This window comes from Monodon monoceros, unplaced genomic scaffold (assembly GCF_005190385.1).
Source record: "Monodon monoceros isolate NGI ecotype Baffin Bay Population unplaced genomic scaffold, NGI_Narwhal_1 Super_Scaffold_9, whole genome shotgun sequence".
NCBI classification, from domain to species: domain Eukaryota; kingdom Metazoa; phylum Chordata; class Mammalia; order Artiodactyla; family Monodontidae; genus Monodon; species Monodon monoceros.
Genome location: NW_021703786.1, coordinates 21,343,586 through 21,359,809, shown reverse-complemented (window position 1 = coordinate 21,359,809; position 16,224 = coordinate 21,343,586). Strand labels below are relative to the sequence as shown.

The window sequence follows — 16,224 nt, the reverse complement described above, 5'->3', positions numbered from 1 at the left end:
TATATAAATGCTATCATTGTACGTATTCTGCAACTTGGGTTTGGTTTTTTGGTGTGTGTTTTTGGGAGGTGTATGTGTGTGTTTTAATTTACTGTTGTGTTTTCAAGATCTCCATGTTGATGTACAAAATTTTAGTTCAGCATTTGTAGATAATCCACATTTCCTAAAAAGACAGTATTTGTGTGGGTGTGAGTGTATCCATATCCTGTTTGTTGACTTCAGGGTTCTAAATTTAACTCACATCTTGGGCTTATTGTGTTCATATCTTCTATATCCTTTGGTCTGCTTCCTATTTTTTTTTTTTTGGAATATGTTTGATATGTGCATTGTGTAAGTTTAAGTTACAGTTTGATTGCCATTGCAGCCTTAGGTTATACACCTCTATCTTCACATAGTTACCGTTTCTTTTTTGTGGTGAGAATAATTAAGATTTAGTCTCATAGCACATTTGTTGTTTATAATACAGTGGCATTGTCTATAACCACTGTACTCTGTATTAGATCTCGAGGACTTGTCTACTAGTAGTCAATTTATACCGTTAAACTGCCTCTCTCATTTCCCCAACCTCACCCCCATTTCTTTTTTTCTTTTTGTTTTTTAAATTCATATATGTTCATATAGTTCCAGGGCGACTGCTTAGGTACATCGTAGTTAATGATTATTATTTCTTCTTCATCTTCATTCCTTTCATCATTATGTTGTTTCCCTTTTGGTCTCTATTAATTTTACTTTAAATGGGTTTCTTTGGTAAGTACTTGCTAGATACATCCTTTTCCATCTCTTTGTTTTCAGTTTTTCTGTGTCAGTTTGTTTTGATGTGTTTTAAAGAGGTGATTTAAATCCATTTATATTAACTCTGATTACTATCATGTTTGGAATCAGTAATTTCTCTTAATTTTTTTTTAATCCTTGCCTTTTCTTTGCCTTGTTTTTATGCCTTTCTGCTGTCTGTTGGGTTAGTTGAAAGTTCTTCTCATCTCTGTCTGCTTTGGGAACAGTAGGACTTTAGAATGCCTCTTTATAAAACTCCAGCCTTGGGACTTCCTTGGTGACAAAGTGGTTAAGAATCTACCTGCCAGTGTAGGGGACATGGGTTCGATCCCTGGTCCAGGAAGATCCCACATACTGCGGAACAGCTAAGCCCGTTCACCACAACTGCTGAGCCTGCTCTCTAGAGCCTGTGCACTACGACTACTGAAGCCCACACGCCCTAGAACCTGTGCACTGCAGCTACTGAGCCAATGCGCCTGGAGCCTGTGCTCTGCAACAAGAGGAGCCACCCCAATGAGAAGCCCACGTACCACACTGAAGAGTAGCCCCTGCTCTCTGCAACTAGAGAAAGCTCACGTGCAGCAATGAAGACCCAGCAAGCCATAAATAAATAAAATTGTAAAAATAAATAAAAAAGTAAAACTCCAGTCTTTCCTACCCATTATCTGTAATTTATTTTTATTATTTTAGTTACCTTGTTTTTAAATCCCTCCCAAATTAGCCATTTTTAGGTTTATGCTCATTTACATTTACCAATACTTTTGCCATTCCTGTTCAGTGTTGCTTCTTGCATCCCACTCAATTCTTGCTGAATACATTTAGTAGCCTTCTAACAATGGTATAAGTTGTAAAGTCCTTATAAATTAAAAACATACAGAATTACATTCATGTGTGAAATGTGTATATATGTGTATTTGTGAATACACACACAGTTATATATTGCCTTTGTTCTTGCATGATGACTTAGCTGCATGTAAATTTATATTTAGCACTTTGAAGATAATTTCATTGCCTTCCAATATTTATTGTTGTTGAAAATTCTGATGTCAGTTTAAGTGTCATTTCTTTATAGATTATCTGTATCTTCTCTCTGGTAACTTAAATCTTTACCCCAACCCCTTACTTCTGGTTTTGTTTTTATGTTTCACAGTATCAAGGGACATAGTTAGATGTATGAATTAGTTTTTAGCCACTTGGTCTTGGTGTGCACCCTCATTCTGAGAGTTCTTGTTCGTCTTGAGTTTTGAAAATTTTCTAGTCATTATTTCTTCCAATTTTTCCTTTTTTATTCTCTTTTTAAATATAGAATGTTTGTCGATTGTTGTTGATCTCATTCTCTCCTCCATATTGCTTCCTTTCTTTTTATACTTTGCAATTTCATATCTCTTCCTATGCTTTATTTCATGTAGTCTCTTCTCTGACTGTTCCTCCTCTTTATCAGTTTTTTCTCCAGCTGTGTTTAGTTTATTGGTAAACCTGTCAATTGGGTTTTTTATTTCAATGTGTACTTTTTTTTTCAGAATTTGTTACTTTTAGAAACATCCTCTTTTTTTCATCCTGTTCCTGTTTCATAACATATATTCCTGCCATTATCACTATGAAAAATTTTAATATACTTATTTTAAAGTTGTTTTCTAATTGTTCTATTTCTAGCTTGCCCAGGGCCACTTCTTCCCATTTTTGCATGTACTGACTGCCTCATAGCAGTCTGTGTTCTTTTATGATTTACAGTACCTTTCATGGTGAGCTTATCTGGGTCCAGGGTGAGGGAGGCATGCTTTCTTTAGGAGTCTTGTGATCCCTGGACTATGAAAGTGTCCTTAAAGCACAGTTTTCCGTTAGCTTCTGAAGAGACTTCAGGAATCTGGGTGAATTTGGAATGGCAGATTCTTAGCTTAAGATCCCTGCACATAAACAGGTAGTATGAATTTGGACCTCTTACATGAACATGGATCAGGAGGGGGCTTTCACTTTCTCCCTGTTGGCTTTTTCCACAAAAGTCCTGGAGTAGGTGTTAAACTTCCTTGCCACTTCGCTGGGTGGTTGACCAAGACCAGCCTTGGCTTTGCATTCTTTTTCTGATTCTTGCATCTTGCAATTTCTTTTTTAAAATTAATTAATTAATGGCTGTGTTGGGTCTTTGTTGCTGCGCACGGGCTTTCTCTAGTTGCTGTGAGCGGGGGCTACTCTTCGTTGCGGTGTGCACGCTTTTCATTGTGGTGGCTTCTCTTGTTGTGGAGCACGGGCTCTAGATGTGTAGGCTTCAGTAGTTGTGGTGCATGGGCTTAGTTGCTCCACGGCATTTGTGATCTTCCCGGACCAGGGCTCAAACCCATGTCTCCTGCATTGGCAGGCAGATTCCCAAACCCTGCACCACCAGGGAAGCCCACATCTTGCAGTTTCTTACTCCTGATTCAGGCCTTTGGCAAAGTGATCATGTCTGTGGACTCCTCAGAATAGTGTTTTGTTTTTGTTTTTTTAACTTTTGGCTGCATTGGGTCCTCGTTGCACGTGACCTTTCTCTAGTTGCAGCGAGCAGGGGCTACTCTTTGTTGCAGTGTGTGGGCTTCTCATTGCGGCAGCTTCTTGTTGCGGAGCACGGGCTCTAGGTGCGCGGGCTTCAGTAATTGTGGCACACAGGCTCAGTAGTTGTGGCTCGCGGGCTCTAGGGCGCAGGCTCAGTAGTTGTGGCTCACGGGCTTAGTTGCTCCACAGCATGTGGGGTCTTCCTGGACCAGGGAACAAACCTGTGTCCCCTGCGTTGGCAGGCGGATTCTTAACCACCAGGGAAATCCCACACTTTTTTAATGCGTAAAAGACATTGGATTATAGGGGAAACTAAGTATGTTGAAACAGTTGTTAAAATATAAACTTGTGGTATATTAATTGCTTTATTAATGAACTAAATAACAGGATTTAGCAGCAGGTATAGTAACTGTCATGATTTCAAAGTAGTGATGAGCTCTTAGATAATTTGCAGTATCTGCCACCAGTGTAATGTGATGGGTGAATCAATTTGGAGAGCACTTCATGCCATATATGCTCCACTCAGAGATTCATAAAAGACGTTAAAGACTTAGAAGCCTTTTGTTTAAAAGAAAATCTTTTGTTTCCCCAACTTATTTGGCAAGGAAACCTTGGTAAAGTAATACTGATGAAGAATGCTCATGAATTACTATGATTCCAAGAGAAGCATTTCAGAACATCTGCTTCCTGCTCTGTAATCTCTTTGTAGGTGATGTTTGGACACTTGGCAATACTGAAATTTAAATTTTAAAATGAAAGCTTTAACCATCAACGTTTTCCATTTCTTAAAATCTCATTCTAAAATTATGAGTAGATGAAGTAGATGTTTTTAATTAAGTATGCCAAAGTAAATATAAAATACAGAAACTTTATTTGCAACATTGATTTACTGATCCCATTTTGTTTTCAAACATAGTCTGAATAAGTTTATAGGGAAATAAACTAATAAAAGGTCAGTCAGCGACTTCCCTGGCAGTCCAGTGATTAAGACTCTGTGCTCCCAGTGCAGGGGGCATGGGTTCAATCCCTGGTCAGGGAACTAAGATCCTGCATGCTGCACGGTGCAGCCAAAAAAATAATAATAATGAAATAAAACAAGTAAAAACAAAAAAAAGGTCAGTCAAATGATTGTACATTTTCTTTCATTATCTTATGTATTTGCATTGATTGTTTTAATTGCTGTGCACATACACTTGATTTTTATGTTGCATATACATACTTAATATCAGTGTACTTGGCATTTTAGATGCCACATAAGAAGTGATGCCATGGTTTGCTTAACCATTCCACAGTTCATTTTTTACTATTATATACCAAGTGAGCCATGAGTGTTTTGGCACAAATTTCAGAATCTCTACCTTTTTCATTATCATCTTAGACAAGTTCCTTGGGGGTCTACTTTCCAAGAAATATTTACCAAAGTCAAAGAATCTACTGTTGTTAACAGTTCTGCATATTGCAGGTTTAGGCTATTTTAAGGTTGAATCAGGTAGTACCATCTTCAGTATTGTCGGTGATTTTTGCCACTGGTAATGCTTTCGACTTTAACAGTGATTCCTACAGTTACCAGAGACTCCTCTGTTCAGATTACCCAGACTCCATAAATGATTTTTAAAGTTTGTTTGAATCAAGATACAGATAAAGTCCATACATTCCAGTAAGTCTTTTAAGTCTGATTTTATAGGCTTCCCCTTTATTTTTTTCCTTGCAATTTAAACAGGTTTATGGTGTGCTTGGATGTTGTTTTCTTTATGTTTTCATTTAGCTTGGGTTTTGCAGTTTCTTAAGTCTGTGGATTAGTGTCTTTAATCATTTTTAGCACAAACTGAACCATTATTTCTTCAAACATTGCCCTTGCCATATTCTCTGTCTTCTCCTCTCCTTATGGACCTCTGATTACAAGTATGTTGGATTTGATCACCGGGCATGTACATTCTGTTCTGTATTTCCCTGTTATTTTTTTCCTCTGTTCCTCAATTAATCTATCTACCGGTTCTCTTATCCACACTTCTGGTGTGTCTAATAACGATGCCAAATTCGTTTTGAGTCAGTGTTGGATATTATATATTTAAAAGATTTTCGCAGCTCTGATGCTCTCTTTCCCTGGAACAGATTCACCTTCCCCTGCTAGGCATATAGAATGGGAGCTGAAAACGTGACTGCAGTTAGGCACTGAGCTGAGTTGCAGCTAGGTTATAGGTTTTTTTGTTTGTATTGTTTATTGGAGTATAATTGCTTTACAATGATGTGTTAGTTTCTGCTTTATAACAAAGTGAATCAGCTATACATATATCCCCATATCTCCTCCCTCTTGCATCTCCCTCTCACCCTCCCTATCCCACCCCTCTAGGTGGTCACAAAGCACCGAGCTGATCTCCCTGTGGTATGCAGCAGCTTCCCACTAGCTATCTGTTTTACGTTTGGTAGTGTATATATATGTCCATGCCACTCTCTCACTTCGTCCCATCTTACCCTTCCCCTGGGTCACAGTTTTGATAAGGCTTTGTTTCTCTCTGGTCCATTCTTAGGGCATAGCCTTGTTTCTTACTCCCATTTCCAGATGAGAGCCTGATTCGATGACCAGTGCCCTTCCCCCTCATGTATCCTGGACTCTAATTGTAGTCTCCTCATCAAAGTGAGCCTGCCAGAATCTCTCTACTTTCCAGAGGCTTTCTGCTTAGCTTCTTAGCCTCCTGCCCATCACAGCTTCAGAATTTTCCAAATGCCTTGGGAGCAGGAGTATCTGACATGTGTCATTCTTAGTTTCCTGTCCTTCCTTTTCACTGGGAATTTGGCTCTTCAGGTCTCTAAAGTTGTCCCTTCAGACCTACAAAAGCATCAGAATCTCTGCTCATTTCTCTGTCCCCAGAAGTGACCCTCTACCAAGGCACCAAATTCTAAGCATCACTCAGAATCACCCATTGTCCACAGGAAGAAGCAGCTCCACACTTCATGGTCCTACACGCTCTCTGAAATCTTGACTCCTTGATAGTGTCACTGCTTTAGCATTTCTCTTGTATCTTAAAGTTGAGTTTGCCTTTTTTTTTTTTTTTTTTTTTAATCTGGACTTTCTGGTTCTCAGTAAGAGTGTTGGTTTGCTATAAACTATCCATCATACCCCTTTTCCTTGCAATTTATTTGTTGAGAAAACTGGGTTATTCCAGTTATTTATCCAGTGGCTTACATTTTTCTGATTATATCCCTGTTGTATAACTTTCTCGCCTCTTGGCACATCTAACAATGTTTTTTTTGGATGTTGGGCGTTTAATTTTACGTGGTTGAAGTATAGGGATTGTATTTTCTTCCTTTAAAGAGGCTTTGTTTTGTTGGCAGGTAAGTTACTTGAGGTTCAGTTTTTCCTTTACTAGGGAGAGTGTAGAGTAGCCTACTTTAACTCCACGAGTAAATCAGGATCTTCTGGGGTCTTTTTTAAATGCTCTGTGCCACTTGGCTGGTCGCAATGGAGCAGTCTCCCTGTTGTGTGAGCTCGGGGAACTGCTCAGTTCACAGCTCCTTCGTTGTTCTTTGCCTGACCTGATGGAGTTTCACCCTGTACGTGGGCTTCTTAGTATTCAGCAAACACTCAAGGAAATCTCATGAAGATTTCTGGAGCTCTTTTTCTGTATGGCTTCGTCTTCTCAAGAATTCTGCCTCATAATTACCAGTCACCTGAGCCTCTGTACTTCAGTCTCTGGGAGTGTATTTCCTCAGCTCAGTGAAACCATCGCGCTCTGCTTAGAATCCCTCACCTGCTGTGCAGTCTGCAGTGTGCCTCCAGGCAGAAAGCCAAGGCAGTCACAGGCTACCTCATTTGTTTCTGTCTTAAGCTGTGTGTTGTCCGGTTTTCTAGTTTATGGCTAAAGGATAAATATGAGCATTCTGTAAGAGAAAAATGCCCTTTTATACTGTTGGTTTACCCTTAAGTACAGGTTGTGCAGAAAGAAGCATGATTCATGTTACTTTATCTACCAATTTTCAAACAATAAGTTGATTTCCTGCCATCTTCCAAGGGCAATCAATAAAGTCTTTGTGGAGGGGGGGTGTGTATGATTATGAAGTCATCGACTTAAGCATATTTGAGTTATTCAAGCCATTGAAATTCTTTTCTATGCTCAAATTGTCATTTTTGATTAGTGGAAGCCTCCTCAAGCTTGCTGTTCTTTTTTTTTTCCTTTTTGCTGTTGAGTTCTTTTGACTGCAGTAGTCTTGAGACCTTTCTTCTCTCTCACCATTAATATTTAATGGGAGCCTGTGCGTTGAAGTTTACTAGGAGGGATAACCATAATTTGAGCCGCATGGTTCTCAATGATCTTTGACCCACCTGCCCACCCCCAAGAAACATTTGACAGTGTGGTCATTTTTGGTTGTCACAGAAGGTGGGGAGGAAGGTGTTACTTGCACCATGAGTAGAAAGGTCTGGGAAGCTGCTACTTATTTACAGTGCACAGGACATCTCCTCCCAACAAAAAAATTATCCAGCTCAAAGTGTCAGTAGTGCTGTTGTTGAGAAACCTTGACATATACTAATTTAGCTAGCATTTGTGTAGTGTTTTAATAGTTTGAGAAATCATATTACATTTCCCACAATCCCATGAAATTGGCATTATTGATCCTTTAATAACAGATGAGTAAATTTGAGGAGGTCATACAGCTAACAAGAAACAAGAATTTGATATCGATGGTCTTTATGGTTGATGTCTTTTTTTTTTACCCCCTATTATAAGTGAAGACAGTGTACTTTGTATGACTACAAAAATAACAGAGTTGAGACCAGACACTGTTCCAGGTGATATTTATTCTCAAAACAGCCTTATCAGATAAGCAGCTGTTATTATGGATGAAGCCATTACTTAACGTGTCTAAAGTTATACAGGTAGTAAGCAGCAGAGTTAGGGCTCAAACCCAGACAGCCTGGCCCTATTGCCCACACTTTTTTTTTTTTTTTTTTGCGTTACGCGGGCCTCTTACTGTTGTGGCCTCTCCCGTCGCGGAGCACAGGCTCCGGACGCGCATGCTCAGCGGCCATGGCTCACGGGCCCAGCAGCTCCGTGGCGTGGGATCCTCCCGGACCGGGGCACGAATCCGCGTCCCCTGCATCAGCAGGCGGACTTTCAACCACTGCGCCACCAGGGAAGCCCTGCCCATACTTTTAACTACTGTAGGTTGCCACATAATTTTTCTTTTACAGTTTAAACATGTTTGTTTTATCTTTAAATCTTTAATACCTTTGGAATTTATTTTGATGTGAAGTAGGAATCCAACTTCTTCCCACCCCCTAGACCTTGATTTCCCTGATTCATTTATTGGAAAAGTCATCTCCCCCTGACGCTTTTTTTTAGTTAATTCATTTAGAAATATTGCCTGTGTTAAACATTAAATTGTCATGTTATATATATTGGTCTATTTTTTCTTTTTGTTTAATTAATTTTTTTGTTCCTTAACCAGTAGCATATTTTTTTAAATTACTGTAACTTTTAAAATGTGGTAGGGCATATCACTCCCGTCTACCTTTGCTTATCAGAAAATTTCTGGGTACTTTTCCCCTTGGCATTTATTCTTCCAGTTTGTAGTTTATTTAAGTTACATTTGCCTCTTCTCTCTTCTGTACCAAAAACCTACTGAGTTTAAGATTATGGATTAATTTGTAGAATATTAATAATTAATAGCTTTAAGCTTTGTGCTTAAAATTTCTAGTTAAACTTATTCCAGTATTTTTTTTTATTGTTGTTATAGTCAAGAATAGATAGACTCTTTGGTCACTTGTATGTTTCTAAATAAAAGTTATTTTTAGGAAGATGACACTTGAGAAAAACACCTGAGGTGAGGGAATGACTATGGAGCTAATAGAAGAGCCAAGTGCAGGGGCCTGTGATCAGGAAGTTTGCCTATCATTTTGGGGAAGGAACAAGGAAGTCAGAGGAACTGGTAGCGTGAGCTAGGAGAGAAGCAGGAAATGAAGTCAGAGAGGGGATAGAAGTGACAGATGGTATAGGGCTTTGTGTGTACCAGTGCAAGAACTTTGACTTTTATTCCTCATGAGCTGAGCCATTGGAAGGTTTTGAGCAGAGGACTGGCATGGTCTGACTGAGGTTGTAAAACAAGATTACATCAACTACTGTGTCAAATAACTGGAAGGAGGGACAAGCAGGAAGACCAGTTTGGAGGCTATTTAAGAAACCCATATGAGAAAAGATAGTGACTGCAGTTGAGGTGGTATGAAGTGGTCAGATCCTGGATACGTTTAGAAGGCAGAGACAGTAGGATTTCATGATTGGTTTGGGGTATGATAAAGGAGTTTAGGATGAGTCCAAGGGTTTACGATTGAGCAACTGGAAGTTGGAAAGAGTTAGGAGCTCAGTGTTAACTCACTAACTCTGAATGCCTGTTAAGACATCTAAGTGGAGATGTTGAATGGGCAGTGTGAAATTGTATTAATTGATGTCCTAATAAATACTTTTGATATCCAGGAATAAATCCCACTTGCTCATGGTAGGTTGTTTTTATTTTTTTGTGGTTTTAAAAATAAACAAATAAATAAATACATGTGTATAATTTGGCATCTTAATTCTGTGTGTGTATATTTAAAGTTCCCCCAACTGTCCTTCAAAAAAATTCCCCAAATTTATCTCTTAATAAATTAAGATATTTTTATATACGTCTAGGTTCTATTAACACTTCACAGTTTTTCATTCAAAAGTAAGATTGGTGTGTAAGTATGTGTGCACATACTTTTTATCAGGTTTTAAATCAATTCTGTTTTTCTAAGAGGAGTAAAGAAATCTAATTTTTTTAAAAATTCTGATGAAAACTCATTTTAAAAAAAATTTATTTATTTATGGCTGTGTTGGGTCTTGGTTTCTGTGCGAGGGCTTTCTCTAGTTGCGGCGAGTGGGGGCCACTCTTCATCACGGTGCGCGGGCCTCTCACTGTTGCGGCCTCTCGTGTGGAGCACAAGCTCCAGGCGCGCAGGCTCAGTAGTTGTGGCTCACAGGCCTAGTTTCTCCGCGGCATGTGGGATCTTCCCAGACCAGGGCTCGAACCCGTGTCCCCTGCATTGGCAGGCAGATTCTCAACCACTGTGCCACCAGGGAAGCCCTACAAATCTAATTTCTTTATGCTAGCACCAGCCATTTTAATTGAATAGAAATTATCTGTTCTTCAGTGTTTTTAAAGACTTCACTGAGGACACAAGACTAGTCTGAGCCCCTACCTTTATTTAAGGCATGTGTATTGTATTCTCCAGTTAGATGGAATATAAAAATTGTAACATTTAAGCATTATAGAAATGCATAATGTGGAAAATGAAAGCTCTCCTTAATCTCCTCCCCACCATCATAACCATGTCAGTGGTTTCTTGCACATTCCTCTATCCTCCTTCTCTCTGCATCTCTCTACATGTTAGTGTTTTATTTGGATAACATTATTATGTCAAGACTATTTTTATTTTAACTTGGCTGTGTGTATGTGTCTACACTATTGTATCCTGTATCCAGTTTATCAATTAACTAGTACTTTTTTGAGGAGTTCTTATATGTTTGCATTTTTTCCTTTTTTCTCTTTATTAGGCCAGTCTTACAGTTTATCTAATTAATTGCTCTGTTCCTATCTAACCCATTCTTGAGGTGGGTTTGGGAAGAGGCAGAAAAAAAACTCCCAAAGAGCAGTTCTTAAATTTGCTGTTTCTAGCATGTATTTTTTCTTTTGGTAATTTCAGTTTTTATTTTAATCTTTCTCCTAGTTTGTTCCTCTTGCCATATCGTTTTTACTCTACATCCAGTCTATAAAATGGAATGCTGTGCATTGCCCACTTGGAGAGCTAATTGATGTCATGGGTTAATTTATGAGGAGAAAATATACCTCCCTTTTAAGATTTCTTATTCTGATTTTTATATTTTTTATAATCTTGTCAGTGTTTAAATTTATGGTGCCATTTTTGGATTCTGATTACCTAAATCCTCCCATTCATCTCCTGTGCAGTCTGTGGTTTTTGTCCCTGCCATCGTAGGCCCCTCTCTCTCTCTGCCTCAAAATGTTACCTCCCCCAGAAAGCCAGCCCTGGTTAAATAGGTTGCAAGAGGTATTTTTTCCCAAAACAGTACCAGTTAATGTCTACGGAAGTGTGTGTTTAGTTCGTATAATTTCCTTTCAAAGGCATCTACAATTGCAGCTTATTAGAATACTTTTACTTTAGCGTAAGTTGCCCAGTCTAACCTTCACAGGGCCTTCTTTGAATGCCACCCATCTATGTCGCTGCAAGAAGGAGGCAGTTGGGGAATGTTGATAAAGACCGCATTGTTCTCATATTTATCTTTCTTCTGTGCGTGTCTGTGAAGGCAAACAGCTTTCAAGAGTTGGGTGTGGTGAAACTAAATGCACCTCTCGCAGTTGTTGTTACAGAGTTTTGATGCTACCCTTTTGTCTTTATTATGATACTACCCTTGCTCCTAGCATTCCTTGTCATAGTGTCATTCCACAGACAAGTCCCTTCTTCTAGGACTGCATGCTACCCAGATGACTTTTTCGTGGTCATGATCTGGCAAATGCCAGACTTGTTCATCCTAACACAAGAACCTAGGGATCCTGCATTCAGCATGACCTGAAGTTTTCTCCTCAAAGCACAAAATCATAAAAATCCCATTTTGTTTTTAACAGAATTAAATCTTTTGAAGACTTAGATTATTTTTGATTGTGATTTTTTTTCTGCGGTACGCGGGCCTCTCACTCTTGTGGCCTCTCCCGTTGTGGAGCACAGGCTCCGGACGCGCAGGCTCAGCAGCCGTGGCTCACGGGCCCAGCCGCTCCGCGGCATGTGGGATCCTCCTGGACCGGGGCACGAACCCGTGTCCCCTGCATCGACAGGCGGACTCTCAACCACTGCGCCACCAGGGAAGCCCAACTGTGATTATTTTTGACTGTGGACTTAGCTGGAGAGGTATTTCTTATCCTGCTAACATGTATACAAAGGAAGTTTAATGAAAATGATTTCTATCCCATTGGAGTTAATCTAACACAAAGACTGTGTGTATGAACACTCACCATCCCAAATTCATTTTCATTACTTAAGTATGAGCTTTATAACAGTAGATTTTTAGGCTAGGTTAAAGAGTAGCTAATGAGTTCTGTGTAGTCCACGGAAATTTGCCGTGTCATTTCAGGCCACCTGGAAGTCTTTTTATAGCAGGAGATGTGAAAAGAACAGGAGAGGTATGGTTGGTTATTCATTAGTATGGCTCTTAGGTGGATGAAGTTGCTGAAGAGGGCAAAGTCATGTTCCAGCCAGAAATCTGGAGCCAGCTATTCACCTTAGTAGATGGTAGAAACATACAGGTTTTGTAAAGTGTTCTTGGTAAGCACCTAAGGGCTTCACATAACTTGATGTCTTCATTGGAGAAGAAGCAGGTTTACTTAATTACTTTGAAGGTTAATGTGTTGGAGAAATGGAAATCTTTTAACAAACTGGTCACACTTTTTGTTTGGTGTCATATATGTACCTAGAGAGGGCCTTTTTTTTTTTTTTTAGCTTGCAGGTCACTTTTATTTCTTATTTTATTGAGGTATAATGGACATATAAGATTATATAGTTTCAGGTGTACATCATAATGATTTTTTGTTTGTTTCCGGCCGCACTGCACGGCATGCAGGATCTTAGTTCCCCGACCAGGGATCGGACCCGTGCGCCCCTTCATTGGAAGTACGGAGTCTTAACCACTGGACTGCCAAGGAAGTCCCTAGAGAGGGCCTTTTGAATCTTTGGGATACTGAATGGGGAGCTGGGTTTTTATCAGACACTGAATTGTCAGTTTTGTCTGACTTTTCACAGGTTCACCGGAACAGCACAGTGCGCTCTGGCTGTGATGTGAACCCCTCCTGTGCACTCTGCGGCTCAGGCAGTGCCAGCACCACGCCTCCAGAAATCCACTATGAAGCCCCTCTGTTGGAACGCCTTTCCCAGTTGGATTCTTGTGTTCACCCGGTTCTAGCATTTCCAGATGGTAAGAAAGTCTACATAATATAAAGTCTAATACGTGAGACTTTAAGGGTTCAAAGTGAAAGAAAGTCGGCCAAGATTCTGGTACAACCCCCAGGTACTGTCAAGGTATTGCTGTCAACAAAGTCTTCTCTTAGAATTTTGCAAATAGATCTCCCAGACCGGAATGTGCCACTAAAACATTGCAGCTTGCTAAGAGAGAAATTCCCCTAACACTTCAAATGGTGAGGCTAGGACAGTTGCCTCCAGCCACAACGCTTGGAGCCTGGTCTGTTATACAGAGTCTGTCTTAAAAAATGTATTATCTATGTGTGCCATGATGTAAAACAGCATGGGCAGCGCTGCTAAGTTGATCTACCTGATAAGCCTCCATGTCTGCCTATTTTCCTTTTCCACCTCCCTTTTCATAATTGCTTTTCTCCCACTACATGAAAGTCATTCCTCTTACCCATATTGAGTCTTGCTGTGGGTCTTGCCCCGCAGAGTATAAACCTTGGGCAGTAGGGACACCAAAGGAACCATTTCAGAGTTCATGGCTCCTGAAGAAGAATCCTGTGGGAATTAAGTAAAAGAAAGTTTTGAATAAAAAATAATGAAGACAGAGGTACATTATTTTTTTGTATATCACTTGAGGCAAGATTCTCTGCCTTTTCTGTCACCTTAGAATAAATATTTAGAGAATTAATAACTTACACCTGAAACTAACATATTGCACGTCAACTGTACAGTATTTAAGTTTTAAAAAGAAAGAATTAACAACTGAAATTAGATTTTACTGTGACTGTAGTCTGATTGAATAAGTAGGTGTAAAAGATTTTTTTTAGTTAAGGTAAATATTATATATGTACATGCTGAGGTGTTGGTATAAATAAATATCTTTAATGCATGTAGTATTCTAGAAAATACAGCCTTTACAACTGCCTGAGTTTATGAGTTTATTAAAAACTATATTTCGGAATTCCCTGGCGGTCCAGTGGTTAGGACTCCATGCTTTCACTGCTCAGGGCCCGGGTTCAATTCGTGGTTGGGGAACTGAGATCCCACAAGCCTCGCGGTGTGGCCAAAAAAATTTTTAAATTTAAAAAATAAAAAATTACATTTCAAATGGTGGGGGTACATGAGCAAAAATGTTGAAAACTGTTCTATAGACTACAGGAAGCCAGTGTTTTCATAATCTGGATTTGTTTCACTGATTTGCAAATAATCTCATGATCTGGCCCCTCTTGAATCACTGTGTTATTTTATCTATGTGTTACGGCTTATATGATGGCTGTTTATGACCTTATTTTCCATTAGTTAAATTTTAAGTTCTCTCGGGATAAGGGACCATGTTTTTCTTCCTGCTCTGTCCTTCATAGCACCTTACAGATAGTCTGTACAAGTTTTTGAAAGGAGGATAACTAAAATAGGAGTCTGGGGAATGTGAATTATATGGGATGTAAGATTTACTTATTGGCATGAGAAGAAAACCCAAGTTTTTTCTAGCATCAGTAGTATATTATCTTTTTCATAAAAGGGCAGATACTAAATAATTTAGGCTTTATGGATCATACTGGCTAGGTTTAGTCTATGTTGTAACTAGGCAACTCTGCCCATATAGTACAAAAGCAGTCGTAGACCGTGTATAAGCAAGTGGGTGTGGCTGTTTCAATAAAACTTTATTTATAAAAACAGTCATTACTGATAAACTATCCTGGAGAATCCCATCTTCTAATTGATCAAACATTAGATGACTGTAATCCCCTCATTCCTTATCTGTTCTTCAAATGACTGGATTCTTTCTTGGTCACCTAAATCTGTTGAGCTACTCCAAGCCCTACTATCATGACTCCCTTCAACTGTAAGAAAGGCATGGTATAATATTCTTGCTGCCACATGACTTCTAGTAAGAGTGGAAATATTTAGAGAACTTGAAACATATGGATCGCAAGCTAGGCAGGGGTTTAGGCCAGGAGTGGCGGAGCAGTAAATAAACTTTAGAACATGATGGGTAGAAAACACTACAGCATCCTCCTCTGTACTTCAGATTCCAGAGTCATTGACATTTACCCTTTCTTGCCATTTGGATTATAACTTATATAACTTAAGATAATATTTATATAGTGTTTTATAGTTTACAAGCACTTTTCTTATACTTGTTTCATTTGCTTCTCTCAGTAATCTTATAAAGTTACTTCAGTTTTACAGATCAAGAAATAGGCTTAGAGAGGTTGTGGTTTATCTCAGGCTACATAGCTAATGTAGAAGGCTCCAGAATTCAAACCGAGGTCATCTGATACCTGTCCTTCTTTTCACTATAGTTCATGTTTCTCCCCAGCCAGGATATTAAGAGAAGTCAGGTTTCTACCTGTTTCCAGACTCTAGCTACAGACAGAGACACCAGGATGATTTGGGAACATTTCTTGAGTTACTCTCTCAGGATTACAATATTGAATTGTATGGTCTCATATTTGAATAAAGAAGGCTGAAGCCTGTAGTTATATCTGATTCTGATAAGGTCTCTTCCATACTCATTGAGTATCAGTTGATAAATATGTTGATCATTCCTTTGTCAGCAGTATTACCATGTATAGTTGTGAATTCTGTCTCCCATCCCCCGATCAGATATGCCTGAAACACCTGCCTGGCGTCTCCTGTTCCATCATTCAGCATCTCTACTAGGAGGTACCCATTCCCTATTAACACTTTCTGTTCTTCTGACTGCATCGTATCTATAAATCTGACTGCTGCCCTTACACTTCCCCACTCCATTCCATTCCAAGCAACTATAGGTAGCAAATGAGGGGGAAAGGAAGGAGGCCCCTTTCTATGGTCTCTGTGGTCTTCATTTTCCCGCCTGCCGTTTCTCTGTGTCTGTCTTGTCTCCCCCACCACTTTTTCCCCCTCCTGCCTTTCCCCCTTCTCTCCCCTCTCTCTGACACACACACGTGTACGTGTAC

General features: G+C 39.4%; 1 protein-coding gene across 4 annotated transcripts in view; it reads left to right on the top strand.

Annotated features, from left to right (window-relative positions):
* Window positions 1–16,224, top strand: part of KANSL1 (KAT8 regulatory NSL complex subunit 1) — a 168,152-nt gene that overhangs the window by 136,723 nt on the left and 15,205 nt on the right. For all 4 annotated transcript variants that reach the window (XM_029211538.1, XM_029211541.1, XM_029211539.1 and 1 more), the window contains one exon: window positions 13,118–13,289. In XM_029211538.1, the coding sequence (XP_029067371.1) occupies window positions 13,118–13,289 (172 nt within the window). The remainder of the gene's footprint in view (window positions 1–13,117; window positions 13,290–16,224) is intronic.